The 19,676-nt window shown below is 33.2% G+C and overlaps 1 protein-coding gene across 5 annotated transcripts in view; it reads right to left on the bottom strand.

The window, feature by feature from the left end:
• Positions 1-19,676, bottom strand: part of Col24a1 (collagen type XXIV alpha 1 chain) — a 349,791-nt gene that overhangs the window by 248,583 nt on the left and 81,532 nt on the right. For all 5 annotated transcript variants that reach the window (XR_010050132.1, XM_063257323.1, XM_063257335.1 and 2 more), the window contains 6 exons: positions 7,976-8,029; positions 6,832-6,876; positions 3,069-3,122; positions 2,931-2,975; positions 2,633-2,686; positions 2,100-2,153 (listed from right to left, as the gene is read on the bottom strand). Coding sequence is in view for 4 of the 5 variants with exons in the window: in XM_063257323.1 (XP_063113393.1) it covers positions 2,100-2,153; positions 2,633-2,686; positions 2,931-2,975; positions 3,069-3,122; positions 6,832-6,876; positions 7,976-8,029 (306 nt within the window). In the remaining variant the exon portion in view is untranslated. The remainder of the gene's footprint in view (positions 1-2,099; positions 2,154-2,632; positions 2,687-2,930; positions 2,976-3,068; positions 3,123-6,831; positions 6,877-7,975; positions 8,030-19,676) is intronic.

Raw genomic sequence — 19,676 nt, 5'->3', positions numbered from 1 at the left:
AAAGGTAATCTCAATAATATTAAAGAGTCCCTATCCTGAAATCATCAAACTAGGTATTTTTCAAAATGTTGATAAAATTAATAAAATGGTCAATTATCTCCCACTGAAAGTAATCCCTGCCGATATTAAAAACATCATTTTGTAAGAACACTACAAAAAGTTATAAAATGAGGAAGGAAAGCCCCATTTTTACCATCTCTTGGTACCTGCCCTGAAAGAACTTCATTAGCATCTTTTGTGATTTGTGCCATGAAAAAGAATACAGTGTATTAAAGGCTCTTTGCCTTTCTTTTAACTTGGACTAGAGAAATACTAGTGATAACTGTTACTATGAGAGAAAAACATCATAGAGTTATAGAGTTACAAGCACCCTTAAACATGATATAGTCTTACTCATTTTAAACATATTAAACTGGAAACCATGGTAATTCAGTACCCAAAGATAGGATAGTGTCAAAGATAGGACTAGAATCTAAATCTCCACTTCTACATCTATGTGGCTTTTCTCCCATCAAAATTTTATCAGTATAAACTGAATTAAACGATAAATAATATTAAAACAATTTGCTTAATGTAAACATGATATTTGAGTCTAGTTTTCTCAAGAAATTATTTGCAAAGCATGAGATAATAATATGGATGTGTTTTATTAGTATCAGTCTTAGATAATATGTTGTGTCATATTCTTTTATAATTATGAAAGGGTTAAAACTTTCATGTTATAAAAACATGATGATATAAAGAGTATTTTGCCAATTATTGCAGATACCAGAAGTTCCTACTATATGGTTTAATATATAGGCCATTCATTAGTTAGCTTCATAAACCATATTCTTGTCCTTCTTATGCACTTTGGAGTGTCTGAGATTCAACTTTAGAGCACACATCTATGGCTGAGTGGGTTCACTGCCGTAAGTGCAGGTAAGTCTGGGGTGAAAAATAAGTAAAACCAAAGGTCACCCACCAGCATGTCATCAAATAACTATATACCAAAAGTTGTTCTTTGGATTAAATAATTCCTGCAATTGAAAGCTGACTAGAACATTATGTCACTGTTAGAAGTCACAAAAATGGGTGCATAAAATACTAAAACTTAATATTGCTTCCTAAGATGCAACAGTAAACAATTCTGAGATGAGAGAGGGAAGTTAGAGGAAACACAATACAATTATCAGGAAAACAACATTTGAATATGGCTAACTTTTCTATTTCTGGTCACCCTTACCATCAGAGAGTTGTAATCTACATTATGATCTTAAAAACATCATAAGCAATTAAACTGTAAGGCAGTATGGCAGAGCAGGGACATATCTGATTATGGAACTTCCCAAGTGGCCAGCAACTATCAATGGGACCTTGGATAAGTTATCTAACACTCTGTGGCTCCATTCATTAAACTGCAAAACAGTACAAACTTCACAGGATTACAGTATTGAATTAAATATATCAATGCTTTGCACTTAGTAGAACCCTAGATGTTAGCTACAATAGTTATTGTCATTATTTATACTTGAAATACATGTTTGACTCATGCTTTAAATACTGTATTTAAATGATTGTAATCATTAAGCAATTTTAGTTTTATAATATGAGGTTTTTATATTAACTACAATTTAAGGAATCTTTTTTCTTCTAACTAATTGAACTCAATATCCAAGGGTTAGGAAAAGACAGAGATATAGACTGTTTAGAACCACAACACAGCAAGACATGCTATCATTTTTTTCAGTGTTTCCTTAAGGAAACTAATATTTGGAAAAATAAAAGTATTACTTAAGGTGCTGTTTATTTTCTGGCTTAAAAGCCCATTTCTAAATTTAAGTCCTGTTTATAAGAGATCATTGGAATATCTTGGAATAACATAACCAAGATCTTTATGTCTCAAAGAAACTTGGCTATGGTTTGTGGTGGGAGAGAGGTTGATGGAGCCTGAGTTGAAAATCTGAAGATTTAGTTAAACTCAATAAGTGGAGACAGAAAATGACAGACATGTAGGTTTGTACCCTACTTCTTGTACCCTACTAACTTCAAGTGTCAAGGTGCATAGCATGGCAGATTCTCCGCTACTGAGAAATCATAAAGTAAGACATCAAACCTACAGAAGGTCCTGGCTTTCCTCTTATCCCTGGTGGTCCTGGTAAACCAGCAGTTCCCTAAGAGAAGAGAACAGTAGACAGAGAAGAAAGCTATTATATCACAGAAAGCAAATATACTTCTATTTGAAAACTACTAAAAAACATTCATGAAAATATTCATAATGTTTCAAACAAGAATTTAAAATCACTTTGAATGATGGTACCACAGGCTAAGGGATGGGGTAATGGGGTGACGTTAAGGGGTACAAAGTTAGAGACAAAATGGTAAGTATCTGAGGTGATGGATACATCAATTAGCTTGAGTCAATCATTCCACATCGCATACAAATGTCACTGTACCACACTACACCCTGTAAATATGCACAATCATAACTTGTTAATATCCAATAAAACAAGTGGGTTTATGATTTTAAAAGATTTTAAAAATCATATTGTACTATATTCTTACAAAATGAATGGCAAAAATAATAGGTACTCTTTCTTCTTAAAGTTATGCCTTTTTAATATTTACAAAGAATGAATGATCTAACAGTTACCTTGTCTCCAGGATATCCTGGTTCTCCTGGCTCTCCTGCTATGCCTTGTTCCCCCTAGAGAGTACAGTTTCATACAAAGACATATAGATATTATACACCTGGCAGTATGATGCAGAAGTAAATGTTAATTACAGAAGAATATTGTCTCTGTCTTTAAGTTCTAAAAATTAATATACCTCATAGTACAAATTACATCCTATAAATAAAAAACAGGATATTTTGTAAGTTCTGTTACTTGAAAGAACAAAGACGAAGTGGTAAGACATTATCTCTATGACAATGTTAATATTTAAATCACCTTATCACCTTTGATTCCAGGTAGCCCCTTACTTCCTGCAAGACCCTGAAAAAATATGTAAAAGTTTTATTTTTGACATCATGGAAAAATAAAAGGGAAATATTGATTATGGAAGTGTTCATTTTAAAAATAGCATACCATGGGGCCAGGAATTCCAGAAGGTCCTACAGGTCCCACAGGGCCAACGTTGCCCTGAAAAGCAGTAAGAAATACAGATCTCAGTAAGCATGCACTGGAATTAGAAAGAAAATGTGGAAAAATTAGTTAATAAGTCAATGGATTTAGAGTAGTTCATCTCAATAAGCTACCCCATCGGACCTGTGCCTCAACTTTTAAAAAATAATATCAATCTTTCGTGACATCCACCCTATTTCTTGGAGCCATCTTTTACTAGTCTAGTCCAAAAAGATTCTCTCTGACTTATTGTGCATTATATCTATCTTGCAATATTTCTGCAAATGAGCAACAACCTACAGAAATAGTATAGTGTCATGCTCCCAGGAAGTAGCCAATTTATTTACTTACTATGCAGTTGCTTTGTGCCAGGCATTGGAATGATTTCATTTTATGCCTTGAAGATTTTGAGAATGAAGACAATTTACCATGGCTTTAGAAATAAACTGAGTAGATAGCAAAAAGCTCTTATCTAGTCTTCCGGGTTTATGTCACTTATTCATTATTTAATAGTTATTGTGCATAGTATGTAGAGACACTGTAGCACTGCTGCAGAAACAAAACTGAAAAACATAGTGTCTATCATCAAAATTCTAAATTTAATGCTCTAATTTTCAAAAGCGGAACTACTACTATTATCCATGCAAGTCAGAGTTGTAAAAAACTCCTTCCCAGAGGACAATAGCAAATGGGGAATTTGAAAGAAAAACATTCCTGATGGCTTGGGGTGAGTCATAATTTCTGTGGCGTTAAGGCCTCATTTTCATTCCTTCTTTCCCTATCTTTCAGCCCTGGCTTCATATCTTCGCCTAAAAATTTGTTTAAACTCTTTAGGTTTTCAAAGGATTTTTAAAGTTGTATTTGTAGCCGGTGCAGTGGCACATGCCCATCGTCTCAGCTGCTTTGGAAGCAGAAGCAGGAGAACAGCTGTGCCAAAGAGGTCAAGGCCATCCTGGGTGCTGGACAGCAGTGAGACCCAAACTCAAAAAAAAAAAAAAAAATTGTTTGCACAAAAAGCTGAAAATGTCACCTCTTTTTATTCGAGTCCAAATTTCATACCCTACCAGGCTTCCACCAACCTTTCCTGTCTCCTCTCCTTGTATTTGTCCTTCCTCCCTGAACTTCCCCTTCTGAATCCTATGCTCTCGGTAAAATGAATCACTTTCCATTTTCTGCCTATGCTATCCCTTATAATGTGCTTTGAGCTTTGAAAGTACAGTTACCAGCACTGTACGATTTATGATAATGTAACTTGACTTTTTACCATTTTCCTAAAAATATACATTCTGAGAGAGTAGAAGCCAGTTTTCATTCATTTTTAAAAGTTTTCCAGACTTAACATAATAACTGGCACATAATAGTTTTGCAATGAAGTGTTGAATGAATACACAAGAAATGAATTAACTTAAAAATAAAATTTCAAACTAATTTCTGTCTCCCAACATAACACTGCTTCCTTCTTCCTTTCCCTCTCCTGCCCCCTTTTCTGAGCTGTGTCTCACTATTTTGCTTAGCATGGTCTTAAGATCATGTATTTCAGTGACTTTCTAGTCTCACCTCTCCATTTGGCTGAGACTAAAAGCACACACTGTCAAACTCAGCTAGATAACAGAGAGTTGCTCACAGTTTACATTCATACAATACAAAATTCAGAATGAAAAATATGACATATTTACGTTAGGATGAATCTTAAAGTCTATGAAATATAACTAAGACAAATTACTTCCACCATGTTTAATCTCAAAACATGGGGTCTATCAGAAGTAAAGGGTAATACTTTCCAGCTTAATAAATATACAATATTAACGCATCATTGCTTGTAATTTGAAATTCTTTCATTAGGCAATAGCCATGATTACAATGTCTAGTTTATTCAAAGTTCATAGCTTTAAAGCTTCTAATAGATTTAAAAAACAATATTTGTTTGGAAATTATACACAAACAATCCATGTAAATATGAAAAGAATATTTTTACAAACATTTTGTCATTTTGTGCTACAGTTTTTTCCATGGACTCTTAAGTTTTGTTTCAGTAAATATATTATTGTGCTTAATATGATATTTTTCAAATGAATATATTTTGTTTATATAATATTCTATTTTTCAAGGACTCTAAAAGGAAATATATCATAAAATATTAACAACTTGGAGTTATAAAAATATATATATAATAAATAACTTAGTAAAACAAGAAATTATAAAGTAAAAATTGAATGTTTAGAAAAATTGATGTATAGAAATTGCCAATAAATATCCAGCATGTTGTGGCACACCACAGAAGTTGTGCAGAAAGTCCTTGTCCTGGAAAACTATGATCTTCTGAAAGCAAGCCGTTATAGCTTAAGAAACGTATTTAGCCCATAAAGGTAACCTGCATATTCTACCACTCTCTACCTACCACTCTCTTCTATGAGAAAATTAAACAGATAAAAGAAATCTTTCATGCATAATGGCTTAGTTGAAGTCTCTGAGACAGAGCACCAGAGCAAAAGAGTATAAATAGAGAGAAATTTTGAGTTAAACTAAGCCAAAGTAGACCCAAAGCATTATACTAAAAACAGCAGCCACTGGCCAATTACTAATAGTTCTCGTGAGCGTATGCTGAGAAGGAAGCAGGGTTCTAAAACAGTGTTTCATACTTGCAGATGATAATCACTGCCACTAATGCAATTAAGAAGCAGATAATAAGACTAGCTCCATGGAAGAAAAACAACATACATGGCACCTCTTATCGGAAACTCTGCCTGCTGAAAGGAACAGCAAGAAGAGAGGTGCTACAGTTCTGTTTACACAACGAGGTTTTCATAATCCGTCCCAAGTACTTTCAAAACCTATTTCATTCTGCTCCCCAATTCCTAATACTTTCTAGTGTGTAAAACTACTACTCTTCTGTACTCCCTACACAGTCACACTTTTCTCCATCTTCTGTGTACCTGAACACATGATTCTTTAGCCGAAAGAGCCATTTTTCAATTTTCACAGAAATGTATTTATTGATATATTTATTAATACATCATATTAATAAATTAACAGTCTCTTCCCTCCAATTAGTAATTTAAACTTTATCAAAAGTTTATATATCCAGATTGCATTGCTTCAACCCTCATAGAATTATTCTTGCTACATCATACTATACCTACATCAGAGAAGCCAGTGAAACTCTGGACTTTACTGTGTAAGTTATAGCACCTGTCTGGCAAGCACAAAGCCCTGAATCACATTCCTGGCCCCCAAAACAATAATAATAATAACCACTTGTACTTTTAGGGTTAGTGTTTAAGTAAAGTGTTTAGTGGCATTAGTGTAACTCTTACCTTTGTTGAGGATGGCTTTTCTAACCATTTATTCAATTTTATTCTATAAACTAAAGCCTAAGGTTGTTTTTGTTCATGTCTGTTTCTCATACATGATGGTATGGAAAACTCAAAAGAAAGAAGCAGCTGTTCTCTGTCTTATCCTTGAAACTTGACTAAGATCCTTTAATGAAACAGGCATGAATAGATAAATATATACAAAACTATGGAAATAAATTATTTTACCTTATCATCAAATGTGATTTATATTACTAGTGTAATTTTTATATCTGGCTGAAAAACAGATTTGAGCAAAGTTGATATCCAGCAATGACACTAAAACTTCTCATTCTTCTAAGTTTTAAAAACACACCTAACAAATACAAATTATGCAGTAAAATAGTTCATAAGAGTTAATATTTCATGATACTCACTCTAAGCCCTGGAAATCCGGGAGGGCCAATGCCACCTACAAGTCCCTTTTATAAAAGAAATGTGCAAAATTCATTAAATATAATTCATAACTACGAAAGAGATTTTCTAAAGATTAAGACAAAAATTTCTGGGAAAGAATACACCAAATTGTATCTTTGAAATTCTGAAATTTCACTACTCTTACACATCTTTCCATGAGGTGCAAATCTGAAGAGGCACTTTATATTTTTCAGAAGTCTCCTTTGCTCCGTGCTTTTGCACTCTGTATGACCACCATCTGCTCTAGGATGTGGAATTCTCTATGCCTTGTACATACTTGATAAAGGAAGTCCAGGTCATTGTTAATTAATATTAGATATAACTAGCCTATAGATTATATGAAAAGATGAGTGCTCAGCATATACAGTTGGTAGAATATTTCAGATGGATTAAACAATACCACTTCTTCTGAAGTGCAATATTTAAATTCTTTAAATTTCCTTTTTCTTCTTTAAAAACATAAATAATATTTGTTTTCATTGCTATTGCAATCACAATATGTCACTGTCGCATTATTTGTACAGTACAATATACTGGAATTAGTATACTTCCTGTTTTACATTTTAAATTATCTTGCAACAAAAGCATAGCATAAATTGTAAGGAATTATAAATCGATAAGCTAAAAATAGTCAATTTACTCTTGAATTTAAAGAGTTAAAATGTTCTTCAAGAAGAATTAGTTGTTTATAATATAAACTAATTTTAGAATGGTAACTTTTAAAAAATGAATATCAACACTTGAATAATCTCAAAGCAGAAAACTACTCCATAAAATGCTAAGAACTAAGATGGACAAATGATAGATCTGAAGGACCACTTTTTATATGACACCTGTTAGCATCATCATGTATATTATGTATTTTTAATATTATGCTGAAGCTTATAAAAATAAGCTTAATGCTTTGATGACTGCATGTCCTGATGGAGTTAATTCAAATACTTTTTGCTTATTTCACATGTTCACAGTCACAAATTAGAATGTAGAATGGTAGGGAAACTGGATTACAGTACGTATTCCATAAATATGATAATACAAATGGCAACTTGAGGTGCTATGAGGAGACGCATGATGCTGAAGTGCGGGGCTGAGCAATGTACTCACAGGACTGCCATCAAGACCAGGAGGGCCTCTGTCCCCAAAGTCACCCGGATAACCCTATCACAGAGAAAGAGAAAACATATATAAAGAACTCAATTTACATGGCTTTCTAATTAGAAAATTGGTAATAGGAAACATTTATTGTCTAATTACTAGTTTTTTAAACTTCTCTGCCTAATTTATTTTCCTTTAAATTATGGTCTTGTGGTGCCTCCATTTACTTAAAAACAACCCAGGTTTATCCTTCTTATGGCATTGTATGTAAATTCCACATTTTCTTTAACCATTCATCTGTTGATGGGCATATGAACAGTTATCAAGGGTTAGCTATCATAAATTGTGCTGCTATAAATATAGAAATGCATATACCACTGTGGCATTAACTCTTTCAGGAAGATACCTAAAAGAGGCACAGCTGGGTCAAAAGGAGTCTCTAATTTTAATGAACTCCATACTGATATCCATACTGGTTGTACCAATTTACAGTCTTATCAAAAAGAGAGAAGGCTTCCTTCTTCCTGACAGCGTTGCCATCATATTGGTTGATGTCTTGATGACAGCCATTCTTTCTGGAGATAGAATTTCAGTGTTGTTCTAATTTGCATCTCTCAAATGACCAGTGATGTTGAACATTTTTTTCACATATTTATTTGCTGTTTGTATTTTTTCATCTGAGAAAAATTTTTCATTTCAGATGCCCGTTTTTGGATTGGGCTTTTAATTTGAGGGCTATTTTTTAAAGTTCTTTACATATTCTAGATGTTAGTCCTTTGTCTGAGGAGTAGCTGGTAAAAATATTTTCCAATTTAGTAGATGCTTCTTCATTCTGTTGGTATTTTCCTTTACTCTTCAAAAGCTTTTTTAATATGATATGACCCCACTTGTCAAATCTTTGTAATATTTCCTGTGCAGCTGGTGTTTTGTTCACAAAGTCTTTGCCGACACCTATAACTCCAAATGTTTTACCTTTTCTATCTTCTAGCAGATTGTTTCTGTTTTAATATTTAGATCTTTGATCCATTTTGATTTTACTTTAGTACATGATAAAAGAAATGGGTCTAGTTTTAACTTTGCACAAGCAGAAAGCCAGGTTTCTCAGCATCCTATATGAAAGAGACTATTTTTCTTTCAGTTTGGCCCTAAGGTAGCTGAGCGTGCTTGGAGCTGTTTCTGCATCTCCTGCTGTGTTCCACTGATTCTCTGGTTTGTTTCAGTACCATGCTCTTTTTACTACTTAGCTGTGTAATGTACCTTCAACTTGGAGATTGTGATGCCCTCTGTCTTGCCCTTTTTGCTCCGAATTGGTTTTGCTATTCTAGGTCTGTTCTGGTTCCATATAAATGTTAGGATTACTTTCTCTAGTTCTGTGAGATTTTGATTGGGATTATATTATATATGTATAATGGTTTTGGAGACAGAGCCATTTTTACTATTTGGTTCAGCCTATACAAGTACAGGGGATATCTTTCCATTTTCTGATATCCTCTTCAATCTCCCTTTTCAGAGTACTGTAGTTTTCAGTGTACAGGTCTTTTACTTTGTTAGAATGATTTCTAAGTATTTCAATTTCCTTGATACTATTGTGAAAGATATTATTTCCCTGATTTCCCTCTCATTATCTGTGTATAGGAATGCTACTGATTTTTGAGTATTAACTTTGTATCTTGTCATGCTATTAATTGTATGAGTGTTTATGTGGATTTTTTGCAGTCCTTACATATGTATCATGTCATTAGTAAATAATGATAACTTCTTCCTCTCAGATTTATGTTTTTTAAATTTTTCTTGTCTAATTAATCCAGCTCATATTTCCAGAACTATATTAAACAGGAGCTAACCATTAAATTGCAATGCAATAATTTTTTGCCTTACAATTCACTGACTTTGAGTACATTTCTGTACTTAACAAAATTATTATTTTCTTAGATAAGTAGGGGATAATAAAAATGTGTTCATCACTATACCAAGAATCACTGAATCACACAGACTATTACCAAAATTGCGGCTGACCAATTTGTTAGTTACCTCTGCTCTTGCACAGTGCTCCACTTCTTACACTGCAGAGAACGAACTATTAAGTACACATTGTGTGGGAAAGGTCTGACACACAGTACTGCATATACACATTTCATTTCATCTTCACAACATAAATATCCTCTATTTATGGCTGATGGGATGTGAACACTTTACAATGTTAGAGCACTAAAAATGGGCAGGCCTGATCTTGAATAGAAGCAGACTGATTCTAGCTCTTTCTACTCAGCTATAGTGAACACTTCAACTCATCATTCCAAGACCTAGTGTGCATAACTGAAAGTCTTTTAAATACAGTTTTATTGGGAAAGACATAATAGATACAAATATTGCCAATGTAAAAATGCATTACCATCGAAAATTAAATACCTATTGAAAATTCTATATTGTAAAATTATGAATGAGAGCAAAGTAAGAATTTCTCATTACAAATTCTATTGTAAAATATCTCCCTACGTGGTTACTTTACTTTATATACTAAACTTTATCCTTAAAGATTACCATTGGATTTTTCAACTTTTAAGCAGGTTTGAAAAACCTACTCTATAAAATAGTAAAATAACACTACTCTAAACATTTCAATAATATTTACTTTAAAAATTCCTAAGAACAAAAATAAAAGTAAATCATTAGAATCTTACATCTTTGTTTCAGAAACCAAGTGTTACATATTATATGTTTAATAGATTGCCAAAATTCGTTGGTTCTTCACTACAAATGTGAATGGGTTAAGTTTAAAAGATTAGCTTCACATCAGGAAGGAATTGGGTGACGTTTCCAATACGTAGATAACTCACACAGAAAGCACTATTTGTCTTACTCTGTAGTCAGACGATAATGCACAAACCATCTGCGTAGTTAAACATATTTTAGCCATACCCCTCTCAAAGTCAGCTGAAGTTCAAGTAGGCGGCCTGCTTTCATTGTCCTTGGGAGTCAAAGTCTGTTTTCAACAAACTTACGAATCTGCAATACATCATTCTATTCAGTATGAGCTAATACGGGTATTTGAAATTATTTGTGAGGTACAGGTAATGGAAAAAGAAGAGGAAAAGCAGTGCAATAAATTTGAAACATTACAGAGTATTGATTTTTTGAAGGTAAATCAAAAAGTTTTCCAAAAATGCTGAAATATTTTAGAATGGGAGACACAGCATGATTATATTAATGTAAAATGTCCAAAAAGGCAAATCCATAGAGATACACAGGGCTGGTGATGTAAGGGGAAGAATGTACAGTGACTGCTGAGGAGCACCGGGCTTCTTTTTAGGCTAACGAAAATGTTTTAAAACTGGGACGGCTGCACAGCTGTGTGAATACTTCAAAAACTAATTAATTATGCACTTTAGAAAGAGAAATTTTTAGCATAAGTTCTATCTCAATAAAGTTGTGCCTGTAAAAGGAACAAGATTACCAAAAACATTCTTGGGACTCAGCCAGAACTGCCTAGATGTGCTGTTTGGGATTCACCGCCCACTCTAACCCATTCAATGACTCCGCTTCCCACAACTTGTGACTTCTCTCTAGGTGGGAGAGAGAAGATGACAAGGAAAGAAGGGAAAAAATCCTCCACCTTCGATAAGCAATACATAGACAATGAAGGGCTTGCTGATTTTAACTTCTTGTTTATCTTCTAGTGGCTCTATAACATATATTAGCTGTTACCTTGACAATGCCTCTGAAACAATTTAGTTAAACTTATATCTACTTTAACTTTTTAACGTATTATTTCCCTTAGTTTATTACGCTTTAAATACTCACTTCCTCTTTAATTCTCTAATCTAAATATAATTTATTCTATTAATTCTGTTTACATGTTGATCATTGAAGCTTTAATTTTGAAACAATTTCTACTAATTTAGACACATAAAATATTATAAAGTTAATGTCATTAAAATTTCATCAAATTTGGCTATTATTGGATATATAATATATTTTAAAGGAACATCATTCTTACATTTTATATGGTTGACTATTGGATTGCTTGTTACCTGATTAGGTATTATTTTAATTCTATTATATTTACATTCTATTAAGTATATAAATATGCATATTTATATTCTATTAATTATATTTAAATTTATTTATTTTTAATGTGGACTACATTCAGTGGTCTTTTAATGAATTTAAGTGTTTTAGGTGTGTATCGTTATTGCCAAAAAATGATCTTAACAATTTGTTGGAAGTAAAATACTTGGCTTTTAATTGTAGAATACAAAAGGAAGTTTCTACATTTTCTCTACCTCAAAGTAATTACCACAAAATAAAATATTTTCTGTCACATTCATCTAGTAGAAAATGATGATTATTAATTTAACTTAAATCTTGCTTTCTTACAAATATCCTCATGCTACCAAATGATGTAACAACAATCAGTTTTCCAGGATTAACATCAAATAGAGATCAGAAATCTTTAGAATTTTATCCTTTGTTTCCCACTGAAAATTTCCATAATTTTCATCTTCTAATGGGCATAACAAAATTGCTCTGTACTGCATTTAGTTCTTTATTTTATATTTTGTTTTAACCTGATATAAAGTTTTATAAGGACTACCTTTCAGAGACTTCAGAGACTGATGTTTTCAACTTTTGAATTATTTCTGCAGATCAATATGATGTACCAAATCTAAAATGATACTGAATTATTCCTACTTCCTGAAGTGTTCACATGTTTGTACCATACCCTCCCTCTGGGTGTGGATAGCACCTTATACCTCACTTTGTCTAATGAATGAGTAAAAATGAATGGGTTGTCAGTACTGTAATTATACTACACCATGTAATACTGTATTAGCACCTGAAGCTAGAGACTTCCTTTGCCTGTTTGATGATGTAAGCAGCTTGGAGAGGCCCATGTGGCAAGGATTTTGAGTAAATTCTAGGATCTGATGGCTTATGGGACCTGAGAAGGATGGCTTATAGCTAAGAGATGGCAAAGAGCCATGGTTCTCATTCTCCAATCTCAATGAAGTAACTTCTCACAACTTGAATGAGTTTGAAATGAATTTTGTCCCAAACTTCCACATGATATTACAGTCCAATCTGACACTTAGATGGATGCTTAATGATCATAGCCAAACACCCAGCATGTAGGGCTTGGACTCATGATCCATGAAAACAGTTAGAAAAAATGGGTACCGTTTTAAGCTGCTGAGTTTGTAGTATTAGGAATATAGCAACAGAAAAAGAAAACTAATTAAATTAACAGTTAAATCGTCTTTAAGTAGAGAATATATAGGATCTTATTTGCAAGTTTTACTGTAGGCAATGCTCAATTTAAGTATATTCCCATTTTTTTTCTAAATTTGAAGACCTACTAGTATTTTATTGCAGGTATAATTAATGAGTATCAAAATTGAAAGTTTTATATTTATCTTTATATTTTTGAGTTAATAGCATTAAATATTTATATTTTCAAAACATTATCCTTGAAGTACTACATGTCTGATTGTCAATGCAAAGAGCTTTTGATTTATATACCTGTGTTAACATAAATTTAAGAATATTACTGTTTAACACACAATACAATCTGCAAGTGAAATTATTGGAAACAACACATTAATACTATTACCTCTTAGGTCACAAATCATAAGGAGAAAATAGTAAACTTGTTATAAATTATCAGAAAACAATATTTCATCATGAAAATTCTGCAGAAAATTAGATAACTAATTTATCTTTTCCCTTACCACAAGATCAAATCTTCACCACTATCTTACCACAATTTCTGACTTCAGTGACAGTAATTGTAGCTTTTACATAACTTCATGGCATTAAAATACGAAGATACAGGCAAAAGACATTTGTAAAGTTTCTTTGAGGCCTAAAGGTAATTACACTATGGTATCTAGCCTTAATGGTGGACTTCAGTAATCTATACTTCCCCATGTTCATGCTTATGTGTGGTTCCTCACATCTTGAATCATGGCTTACATATTATTCCTATACATTCCATACATCAACATATATTACCAAAAATACTAGTATTTTAAAATCCTTCAAAAATGAAACAAGATCACTGTAGGAAAAATCTATACTGTGAAAGGCACTGTGATGATTCAGTTTCTGCATCCTTCTTTTCCTTGCTACAGCTAATTTGATCCATATTCGAAATCTCAAGTTTGTGTTCATAGTTGAGACTAATTCTAAATTTCAGTAGGAGGAACCAGGTCTAGCCCAATTCTTGGAGATGGCCTCAAGGCAGGCTTAGCTAAATTGGGACTCTGTTCCTAAACTCAACTTCCTGTCTTTCTCTTAAAGACAGGTTATTAATGTGCACTGCAGTTCTGAGAATTGGAATTTGCCTTTTTATTAGCTTCAAAAACCAGATTTACCCCTGCATTACGGGACTGAGCAAGAGCCCTGGGCAGAATCCAGTTCCTCTCCACTGTATCACGGGACCAAGTAACAGGCCCAGGAAGAATCCAGGTGACTGGCTCCTCTCACCTACATCAGTGGGACCAGGTGAAGAGGGAATGTCAGCCACACAGTAGGACCCTGCCTGGGGTGCATAGGATAAAAGGTGGGACCAGCAGAAGGGAAAGTCTCAAGCAACATTAACAATGACAGCCAACAGGTGGTAAGTTAGGTGAGCCAGTGCTGTTTTTGGGAGGAAGACACACAGAATAGAAGCAGACAGGTGACACTGTCCCTTTTTTATCTTTTCATCTTTCTTTGTATTTTTTTCCTTGTTTCTTTTCTTTTCCCTTATCTTTTTTCTTTTGCTTTTTTAAACAGATAAGGAGAACTCTAGCCACAGAAAGCTAACAGCATCCCCCAAACCCAGAGATGAAGCTCAGATAATCCCGTTTCTCCCTTCATTCTTTCTTTTCTACCCTCTTCTGTAGCTTCCCAAAGTCTCGGTGATCATTCTTTGTCCTCCAGTCTTGTTTCTACTTCCTTTTCAGTTATCTTTGCTTTACCCATTATCTTTCATAAATTTTCCCACCACAGGGCAAAAACCACTCTAATAAGGAGCAACTCTGCATACAAACTCCTAATTTACAGTGGATTCTGTCATATACCTTTAGATTTTGCTCCTATATTTTAGGTTACAAAATTAATAGTTAACACAGTTTGTCAATTTCTAACCTGTGCTTGATGCTATTATTACTGCTAATTATATTATTTTAACTAGGATGTCATCTCTGCTGTAGTTGGTTATTCCCCCTTTCATAAAAAGGCTGGGAAAATCTGGGATAATAACCTCACCACAGTCGAACACCAAAGGACTGGGGACTGAGTGAAATAGAAAGCAATGTCTCATACCTAATTAATTGGGAAGGTAGGATCTTGGGTCAGACACAAACCAAAAACTGCCTACACACAGAAGACTTTCCTGAAGAACAGACTCTCCTAAGACAGACCTTGATATTAGTGATATAGCAACCTACTACAAAAACCTACAAGGATCAATGCAGAAAACAAAATTAAAAAATAGAAAATGACAAGATGCAGAAGCAAAATGCAATTTCAGAACTCAGCCCACCTACAAGTACAGGAGACATCAAGATAGAGAAATATGGAAGACAGACACCTGTTTGAAATTTGGAATTTCTGAAATGAAAGTAGATGAAGTAAGGAAACAAATCCATGAGAATATAGAGGAAATTATCTGAGACAAAATCTATCAGGTAAAAAATGAAATGACAACCATAATGAAGACTCAGCAAACCTAAAGTATCATAGGTTAAAAAAAATAGAGGAGCACAAGAAAATGATGGAAACCTTGAATGAACAATATAGGAAAGAAATAGAATGCATGAAACAGATTCAAACAGATCTCCAGAAAATTACATATTCCATTGAAAGCTGACAAAACCACTTAAATGGAACTAAAGATACTTTCAGACATTGAAGACAGGATCATGGTTAATGATCACAAAAGGAAGATCTCTGAAAAACAAAAAGGATCAGGAAACTGCAACTTGATAGCTATAAGATGATGCAAAGAAAGACAACATAAGACTGTTAGGTTTCAGTGAAAAAGGAACTAACACAAATGATATAAAAAAATTATTTGCAGAAGTAATAGGAGAAATTCCCAAACATTGGCAGAGAATCTGACATACAGATATGAGGCATATACACCTCCAAATAGCCATGATTAACATAAATCTCTACCTAGATGTATAATAATCAAGATCCCAGAAATTCAGCACAAGAACAGAATATTAAAAGTTGTTAGAAAAAAGACAGAGATCATCTATAAAGGAAAGCCCATCAGAATCATGGCCAACTTCTCAAAACAAAACCTCAAGTCAAGAAGAGCTTTGGTGAAGTACTTCAAGTCTTGAAATAAAATAACTTCCAACCCAAACCATCATACCTGGCAAAACCACCTTTCAAAATTCATGGAGAAATAAGATACTTCCATGACAAAGAACAACTGAAGAAATTCATGATTACCAAATCAGCCTTACAAAGAGTACTGAAAGATATTTTAGATAAAGATAAAAATGACCACAATTCCAAGAACAACAACAGGAAGAAACTATCAGGCAAGGCAAGCAATTAAACAGAGGCAAAAAAAGCAGGGAGCCAACAAAGGAAAATAACACGTAAAAAGAAGGCAATACATGTCAGTTATAGCTATTAATGTAAATAGCCTCAATTTACCAATCAAAAGAATGGATCAAGAAATAAGATCCAACAATGAGCTGTGCACAAGAAACACATTTAACTCTGAAAGAAATTCACAGATTGAAAGTCAAAGAATGGAAAACAATACTCCATGGACAGCAACCCAGAAAAGTGAAAGTGTAGCTATTCTCTTTGCACACAATGTGAACCTCAAACCTAGAATGATCAAAAGAGATACGGTTACTAGATAGTTGTTAGGGAAAAAATTCAAGAGGAAGAAATAACAATCACAACTATATATACACCAAATATAGGAACACCGAATTATATAAAACAAATACTAATCGACCTGAAAAATCAAATAAGCAATAACACAATTGTAATAGCGGACCCTGGTACCCCATTGTCACAAAGAGATAGATCGTTAGACAAAAAATCAGCAAAGAATTATCAGAAATGAACCAAACCTGTGAATGAATGGACTTAATAGATGTTTATAGAATGTTTTACCCAACAATATCAGAATACATATTCTTATTAGCTGCATATGGAATGTTCTCTAAAATAGACCATATACTAGCCCATAGAATATGCTTAAGTAAATGCAAAGGAACTGAAATTAGCCTATGCATATTATCTGATCATACTGCAATCAAAGTTGAAATTGATGACTAAAGAAACCACAAAAAACTGCATAAACACATGGAAATTAATGCCCTTCTGAACAACCAACGGGCCACAGAAGAAATTAAAGTAGAAATTGAACAATGTCTACAGTTAAACAAAATGCAGATATAAAATACCAGAATCTGTAGAATGCAATGAAAGCATTTCTAAGAGGGAACTTTATAGTGGTCAATTCTCACATCAGGAAAACAAAACAAGCACAAATAAAAAACCTAATGCTGCACTTGATTCTTCTAGTAATAGAAGAGAAAGTCAGACCAAAAACCCTTATGAGAAAGGAAATTATAAAGATCAGAGCAGAAATAAACACAATTGAGGCTGAATAAAAAATACAAAGAATTAATGAATTAAAGAGCTGGTTCTTTGAAAGAATAAATAAAATTGATAAACTCCAAGCCAACTTTATCAAAAAAGAAAGAAAGAATCAAAGAAAGAGACAAAGAAAAAACTCAGATTCATGCAATGAATAGCGTAAAATCACTACAGATCTGGTGAAAATTCAGATCATCAATACTTACTTTTAAAAATATTTACTCACACAGAATGGAAAACACAAAAGAAATGAACAGATTCCTAGATACCTATGAATTATCAAAGCTGAATCAAGAAAATATATTAAAATATGAATAACAATATCAGTTAATGAAATAAAAAATGTAATTACAATCTTACCAACAAGAAAAGTTTAAGTCCTGATGGATTCACTGCTGAATTCTACAAGAAATTGAGAGAATATTTAATGCCAATACTCCTCAACCTCCTCAATGAAATTGAAAGGGAAGCAATACTCTCTAACTCATTCTTGGAGGCAAGTACTACCCTTATACAAAAACCAGAGAAAGACTCAATTAAAAAAGAGAACTACAGGTCAATTTCCCTAATGCACATAGATACAAAAATTCTCAATAAGAAAGGAGCGAATCATCAAGAAGATAATACACCATGACCATGTGAGATTCATCCCAGCAATGGAAGGATGATTCAACATATTCAAATCAATAAATGTAATACACCAGATGTAATATAACAGAGCAAAATACAAAAATCACACGATCATCTCAATAGATGCAGCAAAATCTTTTGATAAAGTCTAATATTCATGATAAAAAACCTACAGAAAATCAAAATAGATGATCATTACCTCAATCTGATAAAAGACATTTATGACAAACCCACAACCAATGTCATACTAGATGAACAAGAATTGAAAACTTTCACTCTAAAATCAGATAAAAGGCAAGGATGTCCAGTGTCACCATTCCTATTCAATATAGTTCTGATAATATTAGAGCAGTTAGACAAGGACGAGAAATAAAATAAGGATAGGTAAGGCAAAAGTTAAATTATCATTATTTGCAGGTGACATGACACTCTACATATTCCCCAAAACTCCACCAGAAGATATATAAATTTAATAACCAAATTTAGTAGCATAGCTGGATATAAAATCAACACTCAAAAATCAATAGTATTCCTGTATGCAAATAAACTCACTGAGAAAGAAGTTAGAGAACCCAAGTCCTTCCCAACAACATCCAAAAGGATAAAATACTTAGGAATCAATCTAACAAAGGAATTAAAAGACCTATATACTGATAATTACAGTACTCTGATAAAGGAGATCAAAGAATATCAGAAAATGGAAATCTATCTTTTGCTCATGGGTATGAAGAACCAACATCATAAAAATGGCCACGCTCCCAAAATTGTTATACAAATTCAATGTAATCCTGATTTTTAAAAAAATCAACACACCTCACAGAAATAAAGAAAACACTTCTAAAATTCATTTGGAAATAGAAGAGACCTAGAGTAGAAAAGGCAATTCTGGGCAACAAATGCAAGACAGAAGGCATCACAATTCCTGCTTTGAAATTATACTACAAAGCTTCTGTGATAAGATCAGCATGGTACTGGCAACAAAACAGACCTAAAGATCAGTGGAAGAGATCAGAAGATGCAAACATAACTACTTGGATTCTCAGCCACTTTATCTTTGACAAAAGGGCCAAACATGTTCAGAGGAAGAAAGATAACCTCTTTAATAGATGATGCTGGAAAAACTGGCTCTTTACATGCTGAAGACTAAAACTAGATCCATGTCTATCACCATGCACTAAACTAAAGTCAAAACAGATGAAAGATCTAAATATCTAAATATTAAAATAGAAACAATGACTCTATTGGAAGAGAAAGTAGGTAGAAATCTTGAAGACAGGTATAGGCAGAGTTCATAAACAAAACCCAAACTGCATGGGAAATATTTTAAAGAATCATAACTAGGATCTCATATCATTAAAAAGCTTTCACACAGCAAAACAAATCATCAACAGACTACAAAGTCAACCCATGGAGTGGGAAAAAAAATGTTAGCCAATCATCCCTCAGACAAATGAATTCT

This window comes from Cavia porcellus, unplaced genomic scaffold, assembly GCF_034190915.1.
Source record: "Cavia porcellus strain 051 isolate PalLab524CR breed Dunkin Hartley unplaced genomic scaffold, mCavPor4.1 scaffold_1, whole genome shotgun sequence".
In the NCBI taxonomy this organism is placed as follows: domain Eukaryota; kingdom Metazoa; phylum Chordata; class Mammalia; order Rodentia; family Caviidae; genus Cavia; species Cavia porcellus.
The sequence above is the reverse complement of the archived record's forward strand: the minus strand, read 5'-3'. Positions and strand labels throughout refer to the sequence as shown.